At 35.0% G+C, this 27,024-nt stretch overlaps 2 protein-coding genes across 3 annotated transcripts in view; both read left to right on the plus strand.

The window, feature by feature from the left end:
* Window positions 1–572: 572 nt before the first annotated feature.
* On the plus strand, window positions 573–15,115 carry atg4da (autophagy related 4D, cysteine peptidase a). The gene is made up of 11 exons (XM_081362477.1): window positions 573–895; window positions 3,083–3,310; window positions 3,482–3,565; window positions 4,036–4,209; window positions 5,284–5,641; window positions 5,726–5,790; window positions 5,891–6,042; window positions 6,597–6,675; window positions 6,757–6,833; window positions 6,942–7,061; window positions 12,996–15,115. The coding sequence occupies exons 2-11, from the start codon at window positions 3,124–3,126 to the stop codon at window positions 13,173–13,175; spliced, it is 1,476 nt and encodes a 491-aa protein (XP_081218603.1). The 5' UTR covers window positions 573–895; window positions 3,083–3,123; the 3' UTR covers window positions 13,176–15,115.
* Window positions 15,116–16,264: 1,149 nt separating this feature from the next.
* Window positions 16,265–27,024, plus strand: part of actr2a (actin related protein 2a) — an 11,832-nt gene continuing 1,072 nt past the window's right edge. Inside the window, exons 1-10 of one of the 2 annotated variants that reach the window (XM_081362478.1) lie at window positions 16,316–16,449; window positions 17,702–17,812; window positions 20,716–20,730; window positions 21,245–21,460; window positions 21,550–21,622; window positions 22,511–22,647; window positions 22,988–23,137; window positions 23,340–23,485; window positions 24,471–24,603; window positions 25,056–27,024. The exon at window positions 25,056–27,024 is cut by the window's right edge and continues 1,072 nt beyond it. In XM_081362478.1, the coding sequence (XP_081218604.1) occupies window positions 16,402–16,449; window positions 17,702–17,812; window positions 20,716–20,730; window positions 21,245–21,460; window positions 21,550–21,622; window positions 22,511–22,647; window positions 22,988–23,137; window positions 23,340–23,485; window positions 24,471–24,603; window positions 25,056–25,226 (1,200 nt within the window). In that variant the 5' untranslated portion in view covers window positions 16,316–16,401 and the 3' untranslated portion in view covers window positions 25,227–27,024. Of the gene's footprint in view, window positions 16,450–17,701; window positions 17,813–20,715; window positions 20,731–21,244; window positions 21,461–21,549; window positions 21,623–22,510; window positions 22,648–22,987; window positions 23,138–23,339; window positions 23,486–24,470; window positions 24,604–25,055 lie in introns of both variants that reach the window. The other variant, XM_081362479.1, reaches the window with a different exon arrangement.

Below are 27,024 nucleotides of genomic sequence, written 5' to 3' on the forward strand. Positions count from 1 at the left end.
GTAAACAAAGCATAACTCTATGACCCTTTACTTTTTTTTTTTACTATAAACTTTGTCAGAGGGAAGCTTACGTAATCCTTCACAGTACAACAAAATTACATCAGCGCAAAACATAATTTAACGTATGTTTTTATTGAACATTCAAGAGGATGAATCCGGAATTTCTTTTTCTTTCTTTACATGAATGTAAAATGTGTCTAACGAAATAAAAAGGTTAACAATTCACCATATGTATGTATCATAAGTTAACAAACCAAGGTTTGATTTTTTTCTTACATATTTTCAAAATTACTTTAAGACTGTAGAGTAGGCTAGTGTATACAGACATGAAATCAATGAGAACTGATCTAATTAATTTATAACATTTTTACCAACTGCATAATTTCTTTCCTTTTGATACTCCAAACTGTTTTAATTTATTCACTGTATTAATTTATTCATATGGTATGTACATATTTTATTTAAACAAATAAATAAATAATTCAGAATTAATTGACTACAGTGTCTCGTACGTGCATATCGTCCAATCATCAAACGGCAACTGTCAAACCTGGCCAATCACGTCGCCTGGTGGGCGGAGCGAGGGTGTGTATCCGCAATGACAACAGGAAGTGGTTGCATACTGGTTTAATCGCTCGTTGATTTATCCACTATTCATCTCTCAGCTGACAGTTCGACCGACGCGTATGATTGTATAGAAGCAGGAACTCATGACTGCGGCTTTAATCGATACTCGCCGAGATTACGGCTCCTGAGAAGGCCTGGGCTCGGTCTCACAGCGCCTGTCCTTGCCAGACATCCAGGCGAGCGTTCGTGCAGCTGGACGCCGTTGACTATTTATAGGAAAAGTCGGAAAAATACCCGGAACATCAAACATGCCGGGTCTAACGTGAAGGTAACCCGGCCAAGCTTTCAAATGTTTAGTCTGGCTGTTTAAAATGACTTCTGGAGTGCATACATTTCAAGATACGTGATATCTGTCTTCATACTTAATATTTTTTAGATTATTTCACACAAACACCGGAATCAGGCTGCCTTATTTGTGCATTTTAATGGTGTTAAAATCTGAATCGTGACTGGCATTGGCGATTACTTGGTTTAAAAAACAACAACAACGAATTAATTATTTCCAACGAAATTATTGTACATTCAGCCAAACTGGATTTTCCTCTTGGCTGTGTTCAAAATTAAATACTAGCGTATTTCATACTGCATTATGTGCACTATATACTGTATAATGCCTACTCGTTTCTACAACGCTATGTATTGTTAGGCAGCATGTGACACAAAACGTTTCAAACAATAGTATGCTAAAATGCTTGTCAGGTGACTTCAATAAGCTGCATTATAGTTGTCCTTTTTTTGGCAGCCAAAAAATGGTTGATGATGTTTATAGTTGGTCAAGCGCATTGCATTGTGGGAAACGGTGTAATCAGTTGCATACTACACATTTTGACATGTAATAAATGATGCAAGTATTCTGCGCATAAATTAAATGCACGTACACTGTTTACATACTGCAGTAATAGTATTATTTCGTTAATGTAGTATGGTAGTATGCTAAATGCATTGTGATGACCTTTTTTTGCTGAGCACTCAGTGGTCACATGTCTTACAATTCACATGTGTCCACTTTCTTCAAGCAGTCTAGCGCTCTAGAATGAAGTGGAACTTTTTTTAGAATTTGCATTATTGTGCAATGATGGTGTCTCTCATTCAGAACTGATGACGTTGCCTCATTTCCCACCGTTATACTGTAAGCTCAAACTTTCTTGAGAAAACAAGGAAAAGGGAAGTCACACTCCTTTTTGTAAAGTGTGCTTGAACTCTTGTGTCCTCAGTTCTCATGTGACAAACTCATTTCCCACACAGCTTGTTTTCTGTTTGTGTAACACACAGGTGGAATGTCTTCTAGTTTGAATAGTGTCTATTGTGACGTCACATCGCAGTCAGCAATTAAAGTTGCACGACTTCAGAAGTGACAGTAAAGACATTTATATAGTGGAACAATAGATTTCTATTTCAAAAAGATGCTGTTCCTTTGAATGTTCTATTCATTAAAGAATCCTGAGAAAAAAAATCAAGGTTTCCACAAAAATATGAAGCAGCACAACTGTTTTCGACATTGATATTAATCAGAAATGTTTCTTGAGCATCAAATCATCATATTAGAGTGATTTCTGAAGGATCATGTGACACTGAAGACTGGAGTAATGATGCTGAAAATTCAGCTTTGATCACAGGAATAAATTACATTTTAAAATATATTCACATAGAAAACAGTTCTTTTAAATTGTAATCATTTTTAACGGTATTACTGTTTTTACTGTGTTTTTAATCAAATAAATGTGGCCATGCTGAGCAAAAGAGACCTATTTCAAAAAAACAAAAAGATCGACCCTACATTTTTGAACGGTAGTGTGTACATGTACATTTTTCTATTTGCAATCAGCTCTAAAATAGGTTATAAATTGCTTTGTGTGACTGCAATCTCTAACAAAAGTCCTTATCAACATCCAGTACATGGTGCTACATGGGACTTTAGAATATCATTGTATTACCATAGTATGAATGCTTAAAAAAGCATGCAATCTCAATGATAATATTTCCTTGAAACCCCAGAACACATTTTACTCATGTACTCGGACTTAATGTGTGTTAGATGATCAAGGTCATCATTAATGCACAATTAAATATCCATTATCGGCTGATATCAATACATAAAAAAATCTGTTAACTAATGTGGTACAGATATATTTTGCATTCCTTGTATTTAACCATATTTTTTTCATATTACTTAGCATCAATATGCATAGGCATCACTGATTATGTGAGTGTGAGTGTCACGTTAATGTTTCTGTTCAGATCTCAGAATGAGACGTTTCCGCAGCTTAGTTTCAGTAAATGCTTTTTTTTGGACTGGAGAAGATTTTGAGTTCTGAAAATCACCGCGTTATGTCATAGCACACCTGCTCTGTTTCAAAAGTTCAAGCAACTATTGATTCCTCATGATATTAAAAATATACCAAGATTTTAAGGAACCACTCATATCATGTTTTCTCTTACTTTCACTGTCTTTCAGGCTGACGTTCTTCTGTAATGCTGCTGTATCCAGCCTGAACCATGAACTCAGTGTCTCCCAGTGGCGTTCAGTACATGGTGGGCGCTGGAGCTCATGATGACAGACCCTCGGCCCAGTCCCGACACCACAACGGCCACGGGCCAGTGCCTGACGCCATCAGGGAAGAGCCCGATGAAGTGGATCGCCTGAAAGCCAAGTTCATTTCGGCCTGGAACAACGTCAAATATGGTCGGTTTTCATACACATGATTGAGAACTGGTTTCTATGACTGACACAAAATAATGACACAAATGGTTGTTCCTTTTTTTCCCGGGCCATTTTTGAAGTCAGATGTTCAAAACTGGCCACATCAAATATCATTGACTGTATCTCAGTAAGTTCCTGTCTTCGTTTCCCCAGGCTGGACCGTGAAATCTAAAACTACCTTCAACAAGACCTCCCCTCTGTTCCTCCTGGGTCAGTCCTATCTGTTCAATAGTGAAGGTGAGTAAACACTTGCACACTTGTTGTCATTGTAAAGCTGCTTTGAAACAATCTGTATTGTAAAAAGCGCTATATACACTGAACAAAATTATATACGCAACACTTTTGTTTTTGCCCCCATTTTTCATGAGCTGAACTCAAAGATCTAAGACTTTTTCTATGTACACAAAAGGCCTATTTCTCTCAAATAATGTTCACAAATCTGTCTAAAGCTGTGTTAGTGAGCACTTCTCCTTTGTCGAGATAATCTATCCACCTCACAGGTGTGGCATATCAAGATGCTGATTAGACAGCATGATTATTGCACAGGTGTGCCTTAGGCTTGCCACAATAAAATTATAATTATAATTTATAATTTTGTTCAGTGTAAATAAAGGTGACTTTACTTGACTTCAGCTTGAATTAACACTTACACAACAATGATTAAAAGAATGTGATTGTGTTGTACTGAGATGCCGTCTCGTTCCCAGACGAGGTGGAGCGTTTCCGGCAGGTGTTTGTGTCGTGCGTGTGGCTCACCTACAGGAGGGAGTTTCCTCAGCTGGAGGGGTCGAGTCTGACCACAGACTGTGGCTGGGGCTGTATGCTGCGCAGTGGACAGATGCTGCTGGCACAGGGGTTACTGCTGCACCTCCTGCCCACAGGTCTCAGCTGCTCTCACGTCTGTTGATTTGCATGTGAATTAAATGCAGGAAGTAAAGGAGTAGCACTTTATTTTACAGTCCTGTTTTGCATGATCATACTGGCCTGGTTTCACAGACAGGGCTTAGATTAAGCCAGGATGGTGCCTTAGTTTAATTAGGACATTTAAGCAGCTTTTATAAACATGCCTTAGAAAAAAACATCACTGGTGTGCATCTTGACAAAACAATGGCAGTGACATATTTTAAGATATATCAGTGCAAGTTGCTTTCAGTCAAAAGAGCTCAAACATGCATTTTAGTCTGAGACTAGCTTACGCCTTGTCTGTGAAACCGGGGGATTATGTACTTATTGTAGTAATTACAATAACTGAGTAATAATTAGGTAATAGCTCTAATAGAACCTGAACTCATGTAGTTACCTTAAATGACTCAGTATTAAGTAGATTGATGGTGCACTTACTGTAAAATAAAGTGCAACCAATAAAGCAATTCATTAATGATGCAAAGAGTGTTCAAAACTTCCTGACTTTGCTTAAATGTATATAATTACTTTTATTAACCATACATAATCACAACAAATATAGTCTGTTAGATTAAGTGTATTAATATATACACTACTAATATATATATAATATATATTTATTTGAATATTTGAATTTATTTGAATATATTTTAACATTTAATTTATTCCTGTGATCAAAGCTGAATTTTCAGCATCATTACTCCAGTCTTCAGTGTCACATGATCCTTCAAAAATCATTCTAATATGATGACTTGATGCTCAAGAAATATTTCTGATTATTAGCAATGTAAAAAACAGTTGTGCTGCTTCATATTTTTTGTGGAAACCTTGATACATTTCATTTCAGGAATCTTTGATGAATAGAAGAACAGCATTTATTTGAAATAGAAATCTTATTATAAATGTCTTCACTGTCACTTTTGATCAATTTAATGCATCCTTGCAGAATAAAAGTATTAATTTCTTTAAAAAACAAAAAAAATCTAGAAAAATCTGACCCCAAACTTTTGAACGGCAATATAACTGCATACATCCCTCTCTCTATATTCCAGACTGGAGGTGGTTGGACTGTCACCCGCTGTCAGACGTTGATTTTGAGGTGCTGAAGCCCCGCTCTCCTTCCCGCCCGGCTGGCATGTCCCTGCCTTCCTTTAGTTCTTCCTGGACCAGCACCATTTCCCAGCGGGACCCCGGCTCTGGCAGTGCTGAGGGTCACAGACGGACCCCTGAGCAATGCCCTGCAGCCAGACATGACCCTCAGGTGGAGGCGTTACACAGGAAGGTGGTGTCTTGGTTTGGGGACCATCCCTCGGCTCCGTTTGGAGTCCACCAGCTGGTGGAGCTGGGAAAGGAGTCCGGGAAGAGGGCAGGGGACTGGTACGGCCCGTCCGTAGTGGCACATATGCTGAGGTGAGAGGAGAACAAATGAACATCAGTGTACACTGAACTGAACTGTGTGACTTATGACTTATTTAATGTCTTTTCTTCTACCAGAAAAGCAGTGGCTAGAACCCCAGTGTTTCACAGCCTTGCTGTATACGTGGCTCAGGACTGCACGGGTGCGTCTTGTGCATTATGTGATCATTTGACAAAAACAGTTAGTGAAACTGAAACTTTATGTTTAGCTCATACTTCTGCTTCTGTGTGTGTGTGCTGCAGTGTATAAAGGAGACGTCATGGGGTTGTGTGAATCGCCCCTGACACAAGAGCGGTCCGAGTCGGGTGGCACGGGATGGAAATCAGTCATCATTCTAGTGCCAGTGCGGCTCGGAGGAGAATCCTTAAACCCCTCCTACATTGAGTGTGTTAAGGTACATGTACTGCACATGAATTCACAAAAATATGAATTTGTTTTAAAAATAATTATATAGATAAATTATGAAAGCTTGTTTCCGTCACCGGGTAATTTCTTTTTTACTTTTCTGATTTCTGAAACACAATTCTGACATTTTTTTCTGCCAATTCTGAGTTTATATCTCTTAATTCAGACCTTTTTTTAATGTAAACTCAGTAAAAAGTCAGAATTGTGAGATAAAAAGACCCAATTACCTTTTTTATTTTGTAATTCCGTGGTGAAAAAAAAAAAAAGAATTGTGAGATGGAAACTTGCAATAACCTTTTTTTTTAACTTAATTTTATTTATTTATTTTATTCCATGGTGGAAACAAGCTTTCATAGCTTTCAAGCTTTCATTTTTATCCTAAAATAAAAATGATTTTGTCCAGTTTGCAAAGTGATTTAACACTTTGCAAACTGGGCAAAATAATTTTTATTTTATATTTAATATGATATAACTTTTTTAATTACTTAAATGAATGGCCTTATGTTGATATTTGTTTTAAATAAACAATCTCTCCTTTTCTAGAACATTCTCAAGTTAAACTGCTGTATAGGTATTATTGGAGGGAAACCCAAGCATTCTCTGTTTTTTATTGGCTTTCAAGGTATGTGTCTATTAAGAACTATGTTTTGATTGGTTCCCGTGTTGCTGTCTGCTCTCTGATTGGCTGCTCTCTGTCTTCCAGATGACCAGCTATTGTATCTAGACCCACACTACTGTCAGCCGGTGGTGGACGTCACCCAAGGCAACTTCTCTCTGGAGGTGAGACCGAAAGCAACCCTCTTAATTTGTACAGAAAAAAACAAAACATTCTAATATTTATAATTGCAAAGTCTTTCATGAAGCTGAAGTCTCTCGTTTCTCTCGTAGTCTTTTCACTGTAACTCACCCAGGAAGATGAACTTCAGTCGTATGGATCCCAGCTGTACCATCGGCTTCTACGCACAGACGAAGAAAGACTTTGAGTCGTTGTGCTCAGCGGTCAGTGAAGTGAGTGTCTTGTTTGAATCCGTAACACTGGAAGTAATTGTCGTGATCCAAGTAGGTAAAAATCCTTTGCCTCTGGTGCGTAGAGTCAAAAAACATCAATGCAACAAACAAAGGAGTTGCTAAAGGTGTACTGAAGGTGAAGGTGTGCTGAAAACGTTTGCTCGTGCTCGTCTCTCCTTTAATTCACTTACACTTTGCACTTTTTGCACTAGTATGCACTTTATAAAATAAAATATTTTTGCTAGACTTTCTCAAGTTTCTAGAATTCCCCTAAAATGTAAGATATCAGGGCAAAAATTCCCCTGTATGATTTTTTTGTCTCATATTTGTATCATGATATAGTTAAGCAATTTCACACGTGTGATGTTTTTGTCCCGAATAGCACGAGTGCAAATGTAATTTTTATTTTATAAAACAGTTCAATAAATAAGAATATTGTGTTAAATTTTAGACACAATATTGTTTGCTTATGCTAAATTTTTCCAATATTACCTATAAAGCCAGAGCAGAACTTTTGAGCAAGTCTCTGAGCAACACACAGCGGTGCTTCGTTTACGAATGAATCAGCCGTTTTAAGCGAATCAGTCGGGTGAACCAATGATTCAATGGTCCATTCATAAAGAGAGCCATTTACGAATGAATCAGCCGTTTGAACCAATCCAATGAATGAATGAATAAGTCATGACTTACTCATTTAAATATTTACCGCCACCCACTACTATCATAAAAATTATACAAATAAAAAAAAGGTATAGTTCACCCAAAAATGAAAATTCTGTCATCATTTACTCACCCTAAAAGCCTTAAAGTTTATGTGTAATAAATTCTATGTTGAATAAAAAACATTTCTAAAGCTACTTTTTGCAATGTCTATTTGATGCTTTTCTCATTAGCACAATAATGACTTTAAATTATCTTTTGGGGGTAATTTCTCAGCCAAATTTGATGTGCAATTATTTGCGATTAATTAGATTAATCGTGTAATTCGATTAAAATTTGACATCACTTGGCAGCCCTAATAATTATATATGTAAATATTTAGAATTTTATTACATGTATTTACTATAGTAATAACTATGAATTAGGCATAATTACATGCAACTAACCCTAAACCCCACACTAATCCTATTATACTAAATTCCCCATGTAGTCAATAATTGTATCACTTAAAACTCCTCTTTGATCATCAAAATTACACATTTAAACGTTCTTGAAAAAAAAATATTCATCCCTTAAAATAGCTTGAATGTAACTCCACACCCTTGCCTCATTTAGTATACGTGGTTCTATGAATATGCAAATGAGCCCCGCCTCCACTCACTCACACCAGCTCAGAGATCCACTCGTTGACGATCACACTTTGACCTGATTGGTTACAAGGTAGTTTGTGACGTCAGAAACACCAGCGATTTCAAACCGCGTTTCAAACCAACTGTCTTTGGTTCACTGCAGTTTTAAAGGAGAAAATACTCAGCAATGGTGTCGACTTATGAATTTACATTTACAGTCCTCTGAAAAATGCGCAGCACACAGTCAAATATTTTGGTTGTACTGTTCTGGAACAGTGTTGTAAATAAAGCTTAAGCACTGTTTTCTAATTTTGTCCTCTATTGGAAGGCCAAACAAAGTAGTTTGGCTTTCGCAACGAAAAACACAGCGTCTCCACGACATGGCGGTAACAATAATACGACATGGCGGCAACAATTATACAGCGAGAATAATAAGTTACGCCTTCTTTCTTGACTGATGTCGATTTGTGGGGGGCGTGTTTGAACGAAGCGGTTTAGGAAAGTGTGGCTGAGCCTTAACTTTTATAAAGAATATCTCTTTAGGTTTGACACTTTGAGATCGTATACATGCATAAACAGCTAACATAACACACTAAAGAAAAAGGAAGACAAGAAATCGCATCATATGACCCCTTTAAAGCATATTAAAAACATTACATAGACATATAAACTTGATTTTCACCACAGAGGGACTTTAAATACTATTCATTCATTCATTTCTCTTTTATTCCTTTCATGAAAATGCATTATTTGTCCAAGGAACACACAATTCATATGAATTTTTCCTTTACATTTCCATGATCAGAAAGGAGCAGATGGAAGAATAATATTCTTATATTTATCTGCCCCCTTTATAAACATAAATAGATGGCATTAGCATTGTTCCCTCCACCACCACCCAAAATTTATTAACATAAATAAAAGATGACATTAGCATCACCCAAAATGTATTAACATAAATAGTAGATAACATTAGCATTATTCCCTCCACCATCACCCACACTCCAACATATTTGATATTTATTTAAACGTTTTACAATGATCACATACAAACAAAATCAAAATTCACTTTGATATAGTTCAAGTTGTTTCTTTTTATAACTCCTTTTAAATTCCAAAATATTTTTGCAGCTTTTTAAATCTTTCCTTAAAGAATTCCATGCTTTTACTCCAGCAACAGTCAAACACATTTGTTTCAAATTTGTTCTTGCTATTTGATGTTTAAAGTCATACGGCCGTCTGTGATTTTCATTTTCAGAAGTAAAAACAAATAACTTTTGTAAGTCATTTGGAAGAGCTTTGCTTCTAGCTTTAAACATCACTAATAGAGTTTGTAATTCTATAATGTCTTTAATTTTTAATAATCCTGACCTAATAAAGAATTGATTTGTATGGTCTCTATATCCTGCTTTAAAAATAATGCGAATGGCTCTTTTCTGTAAAATAAATAAAGGCATAATGTTGCTATGATATGTATTTCCCCATATTTCTACACAATAGTTTAAATAAGGCAAAATCATTGAACAATATAACATTTTCATTGTATTATATGGTAAACTGTATTTAACCTTATTCAAGATAAATAAGCTTTTTCCCATTTTATTTTTTATATGCAATATATGACTTTTCCACGTCAATTTCTCATCTAAGGTGACTCCTAGAAATCTGATTTCAGACACCTTCTCAATGTTTACATTGTTTATAGATAAGCTGACTTCCTCCTTTCTTTTATTGCTGAATATCATAAACTTTGTCTTATTCAAATTTAAAGATAATTTATTTACATCAAACCACAATTTTAGTTTAATCATTTCATCTTCAATATTATTAGCTAAGGTTTTCAAGTCATTTCCTGAACTGTATAAATTTGTATCGTCTGCAAATAATACATAGTGTAACATGTTTGAAACCTCACAAATCTCATTTATATATAAAATAAAAAGTTTGGGTCCTAAAATTGAGCCTTGTGGTAGTCCACATTCTATATTCATACATTCTGACCTATAACCGTCAAACTCAACATATTGTTGTCGTTGTTGTAAATAGCTGGTTAACCAGTCCAGTGCAACTCCTCTAATTCCATAAGTATATAATTTAGAAATGAGAATTTGATGATCTATAGTGTCAAATGCCTTCTTTAAATCAATGAACACTCCTATTGTGTATTTATTTCTATCTATTGCGGTTGTAATATCTTCAATAATTTTCATGATAGCCAAGCTTGTAGACCTATTTGACCTAAATCCGTACTGATTTTCATTTAATAATTCATGTTTTTCAATAAAGTTGTCTAATTTATTAACAAAGAGTTTTTCAAACACTTTGGAAAATTGAGATAGGAGAGATACTGGTCTATAGTTATTAAAAATATGTTTATCTCCAGTTTTAAAAAAAGGTATTACCTTAGCTGTTTTCATACTATCTGGGAAAACTCCTTCTGTAAAAGAATAATTAATTATATAATATAATGGTTTAATAATGCAATCAATTGTGTTTTTTATTATTTTCATGTCAATACCATCACTATCCGTTGAGGTCTTGTTTTTTAGCTTATAAACCACAGATAATGTTTCATTTTCAGTCACCTCACCTAGATACATTGACTGCATAATCCTATTTTCCCTTTTCCAGACTCCCCCTAGCTGATCACTAGGTATCGGTATTTCATTTGCTAAGCTAGGTCCTACATTTACAAAGAATTGATTTAGTTCATGAACCATTTCATATTTATTTTCAATCACTCTATTGTCCTTTTCAAAATATTTAGGTAATTCCGTTCGTCCAGTCTTATTCCCAATTACATTATTCAGAATATTCCATGTAGCCTTTATGTTATTTTTATTTTCATGCAACATTCTATTATAATAGTCCTTTTTTGCTTGTCTCAATATATTAGTCAACTTATTTTTATATTTCTTATAGCGTTTTTCTGCATTCTCTGTTCTTGATTTAATAAACTCCTTATAAAGTCTGTTTTTCTTTTTAGAGGCATTTTTTAATCCGTTTGTTATCCAAGGTTTACTATTTTGCCTTTGTTTGGATCTGCATAGGATCTCAGGACAGTGCTTATTATACAGAGTAAGATAACATTTAAGAAAAGAATTATAAGCATTGTTTACATCATCTATGTACACCTCTTTCCACTCTTGTTTGAATAAATCATTCCTAAACTTATTAATATGATCAGCACTCCTTTTTCTTTTGTATATTTGTTGGTATACTGTTTTTTTAGACAATTTATAGTCAAATATTGCAAATATAGGCAGATGGTCACTTATATCATTTATTACCAACCCACTAGTAATGTGATTCTCCAAAACATTTGTAAAAATATTGTCTATTAAAGTTGCACTAGTTGTGGTTATTCTGCTAGGCTTCGTTATTAATGGATACAGCCCGTTTTTATATAATATCTCTAAAAAATCTGAGTTTTGTATATGTGAATCTACCTTTAGAAGATCAATATTATAATCTCCACAAATTACGAGATTTCGTTTGTTATTTAGACCATGAATCATTTCTTCTAATTTATCCATGAAGGTTTCCACTTTTGATCCTGGTTTTCTATATACACATGCAACAACAATATTCCTATTTTGTTCTATTTCTATTTCTACAGCTACACTTTCCATTAAATCATTAATGGCTGTTGTCATGCATTTAACTGGTCTACATTTCAATTCATTATAGATATAGAGGGCCACTCCCCCTCCAGTCCTATTGACTCTGTTGGTGACATATAAATCATAGCCCTTTAATTTCAGATCAACCTCCTTGCCTTTCTTTATCCATGTTTCAGATAAAGCAATTAACTTAAATCTTCCTTTAAATGTCTCCAAAAAATGTTTGATTTCAGAAAAATGTTTTGATAGACTTCTACAATTGAAATGAATAAAAGAAAATGCCTGTTCAATTTGTACCTCATCAAGTTGTTCCTCAGTGTAATACTGACATGAGTCCCTAATATGATTAAATAAATTAATCTCTGGATCCACATTATTTTCAAAATCATATGTATCACGTTCTATATAATCAACACTTGCAAAGGCTTCAGTCTTAAATGAGAGAGTCATGAGTTCCTTATAAGAGATCCAATAATCAAGCAGAAAAAAGGAATGATGCACTCACTATTGTCATTTGTACAGATCCAGGTCCTTCATTTTTCTTACCATAATCACCTTGGCTTGTTCCGGAGGTCCATTCGTACGAATGAAAACTTTTCCATTCCTGGTCCAAGTTGATTGAATTTTATTTTCCTTTTTCAGGGTACGACTGGTCCAAGCAATTTCTGCATTTTTCTTTGTCAAGTGCTCATTTAAATACACTCCGGTGCCTTTAAGTTTCTTAGCTTCCTTCAGGATTTCCACCTTATACTTTCTCAGTACTTAAATGTATAATCACACTGTAACAGGGACATATTAAATAAAGGGTTACACTTTATTTTAAGGTGTCATTGTTACAGTGTAATTATATATTTAAGTACTGAGTAATATTAAGCAACTACATGTACTTACTATAGGGATAGGGTAGGATTAGGATTTGGTTGAGGGTTAATTTGCATAATTTACTGTTATTACTATGGTAAGTACATGTGTAACAAGGACACTGTAAAATAAAGTGTAACCATATTTGTTGTTCTTTTCAGGCTTTGTCGTCGTCTAAAGAGAAGTATCCCATCTTTACGTTTGTGGAGGGCATGGGACAGAACTATGGACTGGAGGGGCAGAGCGCGGGCTCCATGGACGGGCCTGCAAACATTTTCTCATGCAACAGAACGAGCAGGAACAATAAGAGAGGAAGCACAGATGAGTTTGTGCTCCTGTGAGGAGCGTATGGCATGTAACACAGACTGCACTGAACCTCATGAAACTGCTGTTCCTCACGTCTGTACACTGATAAATATAAGATTGAGAATCTCTGTCTAGGTCATATTTCAAAACTAAGAAATTATGTTTTGCATTAGGAAAATGTTGCGTATTTTTAGAGTTATTTTCATGAGAGTTAAACACATTTCCCACCTATTTATCATTACCGTAATGCCAAAAAAAAAACTCATTCTCAGTAAAAAGCTACATTATTTAAATGTAGGCACTGCCTTTATGCTAAGTTTTAGTAAAAAAAAAAAAAGAAAAAAGATGATTTTAATTCACTGCATTACAGTATAAGCATGCTTTGCATTATGGTAATGAAAATCGTAAGAGGAAAAATGCTTTAATTATTAGTGTAAAAACGTAATAATTCTAAAAATACGGTTTATTTTCTTTATGCATACTATAATTTTGGGGTGACACCTACATTTCTTTGGTAAATTATCTAAACATTATAAATGATTCATGAACGGATGAGGAGCATTCTCTATCAGCTCAATTTTCAACCGATTCGGGCCTCATACACACTAAGGTTTTACTTCCTCCTGTTTGTCTCACACACTGCACACATGATCCTGCTGTTGTGTCGCTCTTTATGAAGGTAAACGGGTACTCTTTAAGTGTTTTTCTCCGAGACTGTGCTCTATAACAGGACAGCACTGGAGGGATTATGGGTAATTTTGACGTTGAGAAAACCTCCTGGTTGCTGTGTGGTGTGTCTGGTTTTCTAAGTCATGTATATTGTAAGTAGTGTTTGAACTGAGCGTGTTTTTGTTTTAAGTCGTTGTGCTGCGTTTGTCGTCAGCTTTCTCTTATTTAATTGTATATTTTATGGGGAATCACAGCCGTAGTACCTCCTCGAGCTCTGGGAGACTGTGTGGCATTTGAGTTTGATGCTGGAAGCTGTCTGAATATTTGATGTCTGACTTGTTCAGGTCAACCAAATTAGCTGTTACTGTTCGATCTTATTTAAGCTGTTAATTTTATTTTTACGACTTGTATTTTTGATCATAGTTCTGTCTGAGGATGCACCGGATGAAGCTGAACTGCTGTCACTGTTTGAACAATCATTTTTGAATAATAATAGATTTTTTTTATTTATTTTTTGGATTCTCTCTCCTGAACGTATATGCTCAAAAGGACCAGTGGACGAGAGGGTGATTTGCCTCTGTGTGGATTTATTTTTTTTTTTTTTTTTTTTTTTTTTTTTTCAGAATTGGAAGATGGAAACTATGAATTAAAAGTATGAGAGAAGTAAATTGCTTATAATTCCATAATTGCCCAACTGAGTATCTGTCCTTAAAATAACTTCAGGTATTTTTTAAGCAACATTGTTTGAACTGAGTTGTCTATTTTTATCAATTAATGTGCATTTTTATGCATCCATTGAACAGGAGAGCTACTGGCCTGCTTGCTTTTGAGGTTTCGGTGTAATTTTAACTAAAGTCCGTCAAAAATAGAACAAAGACAAATTATGAAAAGAGTGATGAAATAGATTTTTTTTTTTCTGACTTGTCATCTGCAAGCTCTTAAGGAGTCCTTCCCCTGTTGTCTGTTCTGAAAGATCATGGAGAGAAGGGGAAAAAAACAAACAATAAAATGCAACAGACCATATAATCATATTTAGTTACAGTGTAAACCTGAAAAAGTTAGCAAAACTCAAAAAATTTGAGGTAATCAGTTACATCAGTTAAGTTAAAAGATTCAAGTTTAAGTGAGCAGAACTTGCAGATTTCTGTTGTGTTCTCATACATTTTAATTGCTCTTAACATGAAATATTTGAGTAAGCTAATTTATACGTTTAACTTAAAATGATCATGTAATCTCAATTGAAGTACTTTTAGTAGTGGAAGTTGGCTAGTTTTAACTAGCTAATTCAATAAATGCTGATTTGTTCATTTGTAGCACAATGCTTTGATAGTATCGGCATAGCAATTGCTGAATGAGTGTGGCTGTACAGAACATTAACATTACTCATGCTTCACTCGTCAACATGATGGAAACACTCCAAAAAAAAAACAACATAACGCAAATTTCTTCTAAATTAGCATAGAAAAACATTAAGCACTACTAAATTTCCCCCTTAAAATTAATCTTGGACAAAAAAAATAATTAAATAACACTTAATGTTAGCATTTACTCTCCCTTTTGAGTGTCATGGTTTCAAAGCATTCTGGTAAAAGAAAAATCCCAGTGCAGTTTCAGTTCAATTTAAGTTTGTCTAAATAAAAAGAAACAAGTTCATAAAAAACTTAAAACAATTAAACAATTCATATTTTTTTAAATGTGTCAGTTTTGTGAATTTAAAAGAAAAAGAAAGTATTTTAAAAGTTCTAAATACTCGAAAGTTAATTTGATTGAACTAATTTGTTCAAATTTAAGTTGTCTACTCAAACCAATAATTTTGAGCAATAGGGTTTACAGAGAAAAATGTTTATTATTAATCATTTTGCACCTATACAGTTCATGTGAATATTAATTCACCCCCCCCCCCCCAAAAAAAATTGAATAATAATAATTTTAAAGTCCCCCTGTAGTCAATAATTGTATCCATTAAAACTCATCTTTGATCACCAAAATTACATATTTAAACTTTTTTCCTTTTCATTTAGTATACATGGTTCTATGATTATGCAAATTAGCCCCGCCTCCACTCACTCACACCAGGCTGACCTGATTGGTTACAGGGTAGTTTGTGACGTTAGAAACACCAGCGATTTCAAACTGCGTTTTTGAGACTTTCTTTGATTCACTGCAGTTTAAGAACAGAAATACTCAGCAATGGTGTTGGTTTATGAATTTATGGTTTATGGTTTTTCTAAAAGCATATTAAAATACCACAAAGAAATATAAACAACATTAAAAGCTTGATTTTCACCACAGGGGGACTGAATTGCATTTGACTGATTTTAGTTGCTGAATTGCAAAAAAATCTGGGTTTTGAAATAAAATTAATCTGTGAAAGAGGTTGACCGAAGATATGTGAATATGTGAGTAAATTTAATTTAAAAAAGTGTTAAAAGCTTTTATTCTGTAGCCATACAACGGCTTTTGTTTTGAAGCGTCGTGGCGGACTTATATTTTGAAGGGGTGTGACGGGCGGGGCGCTGAGTGACTTCCGGCTGGCCGAAGACAGCGGCAGCAGCGCTGAGATCAGGGCGGATTCACAGAGTCTGTAGAAACATGGACAGTCAAGGCAGAAAAGTGGTGGTGTGTGACAACGGGACCGGGGTGAGTGTGAGAGCGGACCTCATACGGCTCTGTCCGGTCTGAAGGATGTTATATTTTGCGCTCGTGTGTGTTTAAATGACGGCTTGCAGGAGAAAGATGCAGCGGAACAGGAAGTGAACTGATACTAGCACCTTATTTTACACTGTGATTATCTGTGATTTACACACGACCTTAAATGTGGAAATGACACTGATCAGATGTTCAACAATCATAGATCACGATAGATTATAAATGGTTTTGCATGTGGATGTTTCGAAGGAGCTGTGTGTATTTATTGGTATGATTGACGTTTACAGGTATTTTGATTGATATTTTAATGAGGTCGCAGTGTGAGCATGCATTATTGAATAAATGACATGTCTATGCACATTTATATCAATGATGCTTGAGTGTCTGTGTCTGTAAAAGCAAAGATATAGATGATCTCTAACTCACTTCCGAGTTTGTAATCTCACATCTGGCCGAGAGAGGAAGTGCCATTCGAGACAAACCATAGAAACACATTCCATCATCATTCTCTCTCTGTCCGATAACAAATGATAATGCTATGATAGTCAAATGATACACAGAGTTACTTCAAATTATATTATGGTGCATATCCTGACCTGTATTACCTTAGTATTATATGTCGAGAAAAACACCATATTTAAATGTCCACAACAACATATTTTTATGGTAATGGTCTAAAAGGCATGATATTACCATAATACATGTTTATATTTAGTGGTAAATGTTCACAAAACACGCCATTACTGTAGAGCATGTCCAAAAGACATGGTATTACCATAGTACATACAAAATATAAACATTACCCTGGGACAAAAGGAGGAAAAAACTCAATAATGTAAGTCTTTCTCAGCTGAACTTTAGGTTAGATGAGTCGCATTTTCAATGCATTTACTATGGCATATCTCTTTTTAACAGTGAAACACCTAATTTTGTTGTTTGTCATGAAATGCGCACTAATGTTTCTGATAAATGTCTAGAAGCATCTTGATCTTTTGCTTTGTTACTGATTTTTTAATGACTAGCAGTCTTTCTTTCGGTCTGTATTATTATTATATTTATTAAGATTTTGAATAGGAAGAAAATTAAACATTTTCAATTTTAATTTTAGTAATTTTGTTATGGTCTTTTTTATATATTTTTTATTTAGCTTTAATTTAGCACTTAGTTTTAATAGTTTCCCCCCTTTTTTCCTCAGATTGGTGACATTTGTAATGCTGTAACTCCCTGTCTGTCTGTCTTTCAGTTTGTGAAGTGCGGATATGCCGGCTCTAATTTCCCGGAGCACATTTTTCCAGCTCTGGTGGGGAGACCGATCATCCGCTCCACTGCCAAAGTGGGAAACATCGAGATCAAGGTAAAGTTTCCCCAATAATCGTCACCCTAAATCTCTCCCTACTCTGACACCATGATAGGGTATGACTCGGGTATGATGACGAACAGCCTTCTATCTGTGCCGTTTTCTACATGCTGAATCGGCCCAAAAAACCCGACAGTGTCCGACTAGAACCAACGGTGCGGAACACACCGGAAAAACGTCAGACGATGCTCAAAAACGGTCCGACGGCCTGGTGTGTCCCGGGTTTGGTTCGCTTGGTTCATTTAGTCCGGACCCCAAAAAAATGTTTTGTCCGCTTAGCGTTCACATTGGCATTTTAACACCGAACCTAAAGGCATAGGGATACGTCCACGACCTGATTGGTTCGGCTTTTATTACATATTTTTTGCGACTGAACTTACCGAACATCCAGAACAATCCTGTGTTCTGAGCTAAATGCGCTCGCTGGATGTGCGTAGCTACATGACCAGCTGAGAACTCGTGAAGAGCTTATAAATGTGTAAAGGAGTCAAAACAGCGTCAGGAATCACACACATACACACACACACACACACACACATCTGCTGTGACACCTGTTCTGAACTGAGATGCGCAACATCACATTGCTTGAGCATTCTGTCCTTTTTAGGGTCACATTTTGTGACATCACGTCCTGTTTTTGGTTCGTTTAATTGTCTTTAGTCCGTGTCGTGTTCATATTTCAGTCGAACATCACCAGAGTTGGATTGGAAGCGGACAGAGACTCATCTTTTCAGCGTCTCGCTCTACTTGTAAACGTGCAACAGAGTTCAGACGGCAGCGTTCACACTTATTTAAATGAACCGCACTAACAGAGCAATCACACCAGAGTTCGCTTTAATCCAACCAAACACACCAAGTGTGAACACACACTAAGTGACAATAAACTAACTTAAGCAGGGGTGTCCAATCCGTCTCCTGAAGGGCCGCTCTCCTGCAGAGTTCAGCTCCCACCCCAAATAAACTCCTGAACCAGCTTGTCAAGCTCTTACTAGGCATACTAGAAACTTCCAGGCGTGTGTGTTGAGGTAAGATAGAGCTGTGTTTAGCTATGTTTCCGTCCACCTATTTTTACAGTACTGTGCAAAAGTCTTAGGCATGTTAATATAATATGGTTTTAAGTCAGTTATTTATATCTTTTGCTGTAGTGTGTCAGTAGGAAATATCAGTTTACATTTCCAAACACTCTTTTTGCCATTAATTGTAATAATCCAGTGAGATTTGTGTATGCACAAGGAATCTGACAATATTAATAATAACATGCCTAAGACTTTTGCACAGTACTGTATGCATATCGCATAAAAAAATGCTGGAAATGCCGAGATGTGCATAAAAAATGTATGCTCAATTATTTTTTTTCGATAAGAAAACATGCGCATAAACTACAATAGAAACACATTTACCAAAGAAATTCCTCGATGCGCATCAAAAAAGACTTGACCGCACGATGGGATGGCATAACTGTAAAGTAATTTATTATATACAAAAATGATTATTTACAGTGGTGCTTCTCCTACTGCATCCACTTCCATTTTTCCTAGTGATATGTAGCGCCAGTTTATCATGAATTTAGATTTTGTTCTCTTCAGATCACTGGATGGAAACGCTGTTTTATTTGCAAATGTTTTGTGTGATTTTCCAATTTTGCGTATAATTTAAATTGGCAAGTTTGGATGGAAACATGGCTATTGTGAATATGTATCGTAAGACCTTTTGGAACAGCCTACATGGTGCACATTTATGATGCTTTTAGATGCTGCCTAACTAGACTTTAGTTTGGAAATTGTCATTCTACAGATTTCAAAGAAACACCATGGTGTTATTTAGTAAGAAACCACTACTTGTGTAACTTCCTGCTTGAGCTGAAGTTCCTGCTGAGTGTTTTTCAGTTGGGCTGGAGCCCACATGCGCTGTGAGAGGGGCTTTATGGGATTATCTGAGTGAAAATAATAACAATACTCTTTCAGAGCAAATCCAGAAATATTGAGATGTATTTATTGTCGTCAAAAGAGAGAGTTTCAGGCATATCACCAACGCTTAGTCCTGGTCCTGGACACTTTTTTAGCTACAAACACATTATGATTTATGAGATAAGTGACAAGTGATAGTGTTATTTTTAACAAATATTAGTTTTTTATACCACACTACATTATAAGTTGATATAAGTTTTTTTTACACTATTTCTATTTAGCTCAATCATGTAGAGGAACAGTTTTCTTTATGTTTTTTTCTAAAAGTAGTCTTCAAATAAATAAGGGATTTTTTTATGTTTTTTTTTTTTTTGCTCTATTATCAAAAATCCAGTTCCTAAATTCCTTAATTCTCTTCTTTTAATATGAAACATGTATCTTCCTGGGCAAATAAGACAGCATGTCATGTAGTTAAGTTGACATTTTATTCATGTAACATTTTTGTATGTTCAGTTTTTTTTTTTTTTTTCACTCTGTTTTGTTCCTGTTTGCTTGAGTTCCTAGTTAGTTTCCCTGGCTGTTCATTAGTTTCCACACACCAGTTTCTGTTCCCTGTGTATTTAAGCCTGGAGTTCTTTCTGTTTATTATCTATCAATGTTAACGTGTTTGGGTTTGTTTCCCACGACCCTACAGTCTCCTGAGTATTGTTTAGATTTAAACACAATGTTATTAACACACACACACACACACACACACACACATATATATATATATATATATATATATATATAAACAAAAAAACACCTATAAATTATGCTAAAATTACAATTACAGCCCTGCATATACAGGTTTTTTTTATTATTATTATGAATTTTGCATATAAGGCATGTTGTGGCTCTTATTTGAAGAGTGAGTGCGATAAGAGCGCTGATCCTGCATCAGTTTACATCAGTTCCTCTCCTGTTCTCTCTCTCTGTCCTGTGTTCCTGTAGGATTGTAGACGGATGGTAAGTGTGTGTATGGCTGAGAGTTTGACTCTCTCTCGGCGGTTTGATCAAAACTAACGAACAGTTCTTCTCTCACTAACCCTGATGAAATGATCTTGCTTGTATGTGAGCGATGTTTGACATTACCCAGAATGCACTGCTCTGTGCTGAATGACACGAGTGTGCTGTGTCTTAAGAGGATATACAGGGTTCAAATATCATGTTCAAGGCAAATATTAATTTACGACAACAACACCGAGGGCAACCCTGGTTCATTCAACAACTTCCTCTCTAGTTGCAGACGTTTACTCACTTTTAATGACTGGATTGCAGTGCTTTTAATGTTTTTGCTGTCAGAAGAGTTTCATTAGTCAACTCGTGAGTGAAAATGCATTGATGGAATGAAATTGCTAGTTTATTTTCCCATCTAACTCTTAATTCATCTTTCAACACGGAAGGCTTCCGTTCAGCTCGAAGTGAAAGATAACGTGGCACTGAGCCTGCTGACCTTTGACCTCTCCTCTGTGACCTGTAGGACCTAATGGTGGGCGACGAGGCGAGCGAGCTGCGCTCCATGCTGGAGGTGAACTACCCCATGGAGAACGGGATCGTGAGGAACTGGGACGATATGAAGCACCTGTGGGACTACACCTTCGGCCCCGAGAAGCTCAACATCGACTCGCGGAACTGCAAGATCCTGCTCACGGAGCCGCCCATGAACCCCACCAAGAACCGAGAGAAGATCATCGAGGTTTGTTGCGTTGTACTGTACCTCTGATGGACCTCACCGAGGTTTGTGTTGATGTGATTTATTTGTGACCCTCTTTTCCCTCCCTGTAGGTGATGTTTGAGACCTATCAGTTCTCAGGGGTTTATATCGCCATCCAGGCCGTGCTCACGCTTTACGCTCAAGGTACTGAACCTGCCAATGGGCTTTAACCAGAGGCAAGAACTGGTGATGATTACCAAACGTTTGATTCTTTACAACAACGTGCACTGATGAAATGTGCATTATAGAGACAGAAAAAGACAGTAAGTTAGTTAATGGAGCCATTTTTGATTTCATGTTGGTTGTAATGGTTAGAATTAAATATATATATAAAAAAAAAATTATCAAATAAAAAGTAGTAAATATTAAATATAATCTAGAATTATATAATAATAGAAATAATAAATATATAATAATAAATATTAAATATAACACGAGTAATACATATAATAGATACTAAATATGATTTATAAATATATAATTATAAAATAAAGTTATAAATATAATAAATATTAAATACAACATGTAAATATAAATAAATAATAATTGTAAATGTTAAATATATTGTATAAATAAACAGTAAACCGTAATAAACATAATAAATGCATGAATATATAATAAATAGTAAATATATAAGGTATATAATACTAAATAATAATAAAAAATAAAAAGTTATATATAGTAATATATAGTAAATATATTAAATTCAATATATAAATGTAAATAATAAATCTATAATATATTTAAAAAATAAAATTAAAAGTAAATAAAGTAAATGCAATACAAATAAATATGAAATATATGATATAGTATATAAAAATGATAGTTCAATACTATTAAACATAATATATTAAATAAATATAAAGTAATAAATATAATAGATATTAAATACAATATATAAATATTAAATGTATAATATAATATCTAAAAATAATAAAAATAAATAATATAAAATAACAAAAATATAAAGTATAATGAAAAATGAAACTTCAGCACCTCAGGCTGATATTTGTGAATGAATGTCCTCTGCAGGTCTGCTGACGGGTGTAGTGGTGGACTCTGGTGACGGTGTCACTCACATCTGTCCAGTGTACGAAGGCTTTTCTCTTCCTCATCTCACTCGCCGTCTGGACATCGCTGGAAGAGACATCACGCGCTACCTCATCAAGGTACCTCTCCCTCTCCCTCTCTCTCCCCCTCTCTCTCTCTTCCCCCCCCCCCCCCCCCTCTCTCTCCAAATATGTTTAGTGTGAATATTACCATGTCAATAAGAAGCTTCTGTTCTATCAGAGAAAGTTAACGCGTCCGCTCAACATGTCAGTCTAGTGTGTATTGTAATCACCGTGTTTGTGTTCTTAACATATATAAAATATAAATACATTTTTCACACATTTTGTTTTTAATAGTTCTGTTTTCAGTTAACTATAGCAACACTGTAGTCAACTATAAATAGGTGGATTCCACAGAGAAATGTCCAGACTGAATGTAACGCTCTCGGTGTGTCTCCAGCTGCTGCTGTTGAGGGGTTACGCCTTCAACCACTCTGCGGACTTCGAGACGGTGAGGATGATGAAGGAGAAGCTGTGTTACGTGGGCTATAACATCGAGCAGGAGCAGAAGCTTGCGCTGGAGACCACCGTGCTGGTGGAGTCTTACACGGTACATATGAATGCATACGCTCTCTTCCATAATCTAGTGAGCATTTGAAGATATAATAAACCATCTCACTGGTAAACTGGAACAATAATGCCGGCTTCTGAGATGCCTTGTTTTGGCAGTAGTTCCCACTAGAGGGCAGCAGCAGCAGCAGCGGCGTGTCGAGTGAACTCTCGTCACCAGTGTCTTCTCTCTGTGTTTGCAGCTGCCGGACGGGAGGCTGATTAAAGTGGGCGGCGAGCGTTTCGAGGCTCCTGAAGCTCTGTTCCAGCCTCACCTCATTAACGTGGAGGGAGTGGGTGTAGCCGAACTGCTCTTCAACACCATCCAGGCAGCCGACATCGACACCAGGTCCCTTCAGATACACAGATTTCACACTCACTATTACTTATAGTATAGCATATGATATATCGTAATATATATTACATGTTATATCTTTACCTGTGTCTGTTATCTGATAACTCACATCATGTAATATATAAAAAAAAAAATATAAGAAAACAACTTAAAAAAATTAAATAGGCTAACTTTTAAAGTAGTACAGACAAAATATATAATTAGTCTATAATTGTATAGTTATAATAATATTTAATAATGTTAATAATATTTTATAATATTGTCATTGTTAGTTTATATTAATCTTTTTTTATTATATTTGTCTTTATCTGTTACAATGTATTATATATATATATATATATATAATATGTTATGTTTGTTCAAATATTATCTTATTTTTATTTTTAAAAAATTGGAGGCTACGTTTTACCAACACATCATGTAATATCTTTTTTTTTAAAGATAATAAATTGTTAGTATAAGTTTTAAAATAATAAACAAAATATGTAATTATATAATATACTTTTTTATAATTGTAATAATTAATAATGTTAACAATAATTATAATATTGTCATTGTTAGGTCATATTGTTATTATTATTATTATTATTATTATATATTTATCTGTTACAATGTATTATATATTTATGTAGGATATAATATAGCTTTTTATGTATTACATATTATATATTTATCTTTTATATGTATATTGTCAAATATTATTTTATTTTAATACTTTTTTTTCTCTCAGGCTACGTTTTACCAACACATGTAATATCTTTACAATAAAATAGATAATAAATTGTAATTTTTAAAAATATTTTAAATAAGTTTTAAAATACTAAACAAAATGTATAATTCTATAATATAATTTTTTAATAATTCTAATAATATTGAATAATTGTATTCATATTTTTATAATTATAATATTATCGTTATTATATATATGTTCTGTGTACATGTGTATACACACTCATATTTGACTCTGTCTTTATTCCAGGGCTGAGTTTTACAAACACATTGTTTTGTCGGGCGGTTCTACGATGTATCCTGGTCTGCCGTCCCGTCTGGAGCGTGAGCTCAAGCAGCTTTACCTCGAGAGAGTGCTGAAGGGAGACGTCGACAAGCTTTCGGTACCAAAAACACCTCAACAACAACAACTTGCATCTAATACAGACTTGCTCTAGAATACAGGCATCCTGAAAACCTCATTTGTCCACAAGCTTCTGACCACTAGCAATTTGCAATTTCTTCAGAAGTATTAGAGATTAGCAATGGACTATGATGTCAGAAATTAACTTATTTAACTAACTTTGAAAAACTAAACTCCCTCTGAATTTGGGACATTTTTACTTTTTTCCCCTAACCATGAGAAAGTAAATGCAGATGCACTAAACTGATAACAATAAAGTATAATCGCGTGTCAAATATTAGCCATTTTGAAATGGATGAATCACTTCCGGAGCATTTTTGCCTCTGTATCATAAATATCTCGAGCAATTTTTTACAATTTCTAACCCTTTTGAGTTTTATTAGTAATGATTTCGCACATATACTGAATCTGTCTTCTTTTCTCTTTCTGTAGAAGTTTAAGATCCGCATCGAGGATCCTCCACGCCGTAAACACATGGTGTTTTTAGGAGGAGCGGTGCTGGCCGACATCATGAAGGACAAAGACAACTTCTGGCTGACCAGAGAGGAGTACCAGGAGAAGGGCATGCGTGTTCTGGAGAAGCTAGGCGTCACCGTTAGATAAATCACACACACACACACACACACACACATACACACGCACACAAAACATCACACTCCCAGACACAGGGTGGCATTTTGGCAGCGTAAACACCGAGGTTTCCGGCAGTTTTTTTTTACGGACATACTTGAGAACAACGATCAAATACTTGAACTTCCTTTTGCAATCCAAAAACGAGCTTAATGTTTGTACGACATTCCAAATGTAAAGGTTCGTATCGCTGCTGCACAACACGAGCAGAACGAAATGTTTATTTTGCTCACGAAATCAGCCGTTTATGCTGCCAAAATGAATCCTCTAATCTAATGCATCCACCATATCATGACCTTCTGTTTGTTTTGAGTCCTGTCTGTCTCATGAATTCACATCGCCCCTAATGAAGAGGAATATCGCTCTAAAAAGAGTAAGAAACAGGAGGATGTTGTGTATGTAAACGGACAAAACAATAAAAAGATGTATTTTTAAAAAGAAAAAAAGCTTCTTTGTTACAAAAAAAAGTTTTGTAATGAGGATTACAAAAAAATAGCTGCAGCCAATCTGCTAATAAAAAAGAATATAAGAATTGTGGCCGATGGTATCAAACACATAGACGTTCAAACGAAGGCAGATTGCTTTTGCTGAAACGCCTACTTTCTATCTTACTATCTCTGTCTTTAATCTCAGCGTTTGTGCGCTTCATTATTGGATGTGCACTTCACCTGATGATGCCCTGAAAATAGCGAGAGAAAACTTCTCCAAATAACATTTAAAAGAACATTTGAAGAGAGTTCTTTTGTCAAATATCATTGCTGAGGTCGCTTCAAATGCAGCATCAGTCTGCCTTATTTTAGTAATGAAAATCTGCATTTGGAAATCTTTAAATATAGACTCTCTTTTCATGTCATTCCACCTGCGCTTCCAGGATCAGTTACTCCTTTCAGTCTAAAGGACCTTCATAAACCATAGTATCAATATCAGACTCCATTTGAAAGGGAAGTGATAATGTTCTGCCGCATGTTTAGCACACAGTTAGAGCTGCAATCTAGAACCTCATTTCTGCATTTGGCAGGGTGAATCTCATGAAACATGTCTGTTTCAGGGTCACATTTCTCTCCAAAATCAACTAAAAAAGAAATAAGTTATAGTTCCCGTAAAGGAATTTTAGGGAGACCTTTTTTCATTGTGCCATTATTTTCATATCCCCTCGACCCCAAATTCTCTTTATTGTAATGCTAAAAAGAAAACATCATTACCATATTGCAAAAAACGAAACATTTTCATTACCGTAATGCAAAAAAAATAAAATTTACTTTCATTACCGTAATGCAATTTTTTGTAGCATAAAATGTGGTTGGTTTTTGCTGTACTGCCTTTTATGCTGATCTAAATTTAAAAATAATTGTATTACGCTATTTGTACTCATTACCGTAATGCTAAAAGGAAAATATCATTACCGTAATGCTAAAAAAAAAAAATTACCGTAATGCAAAAAACAAAACATTTTCAATACCGAAATGCCAAAAATTGTAATGCAATTTTTTGTAGCAGAAAATGTGGTTGGTTTTTGCTGTACTGCCTTTTATGCTGATCTAAATTTAAAAATAATTGTATTACGCTATTTGTACTCATTACCGTAATGCTAAAAGGAAAATATCATTACCGTAATGCTAAAAAAAAAAAATTACCGTAATGCAAAAAACAAAACATTTTCAATACCGAAATGCCAAAAATTGTAATGCAATTTTTTGTAGCAGAAAATGTGGTTGCTTTTTGTTGTACTGCCTTTTATCCTGATCTAAATGTAAAAATAATTGTATTACGC

Source organism: Scardinius erythrophthalmus (assembly GCF_964197995.2).
Source record: "Scardinius erythrophthalmus genome assembly, chromosome: 3".
Taxonomy (NCBI): Eukaryota; Metazoa; Chordata; class Actinopteri; order Cypriniformes; family Leuciscidae; genus Scardinius; species Scardinius erythrophthalmus.

Bases quoted from the DNA above. Each gene is read 5' to 3' on its own strand.
- atg4da (XM_081362477.1), top strand. From the start codon at position 3,124: ATGAACTCAGTGTCTCCCAGTGGCGTTCAGTACATGGTGGGCGCTGGA. The intron at 3,311-3,481 runs GTCGGTTTTCAT...TCGTTTCCCCAG, and splicing joins CTGGAACAACGTCAAATATG to GCTGGACCGTGAAATCTAAA. The intron at 6,834-6,941 runs GTGAGACCGAAA...TTTCTCTCGTAG, and splicing joins AAGGCAACTTCTCTCTGGAG to TCTTTTCACTGTAACTCACC.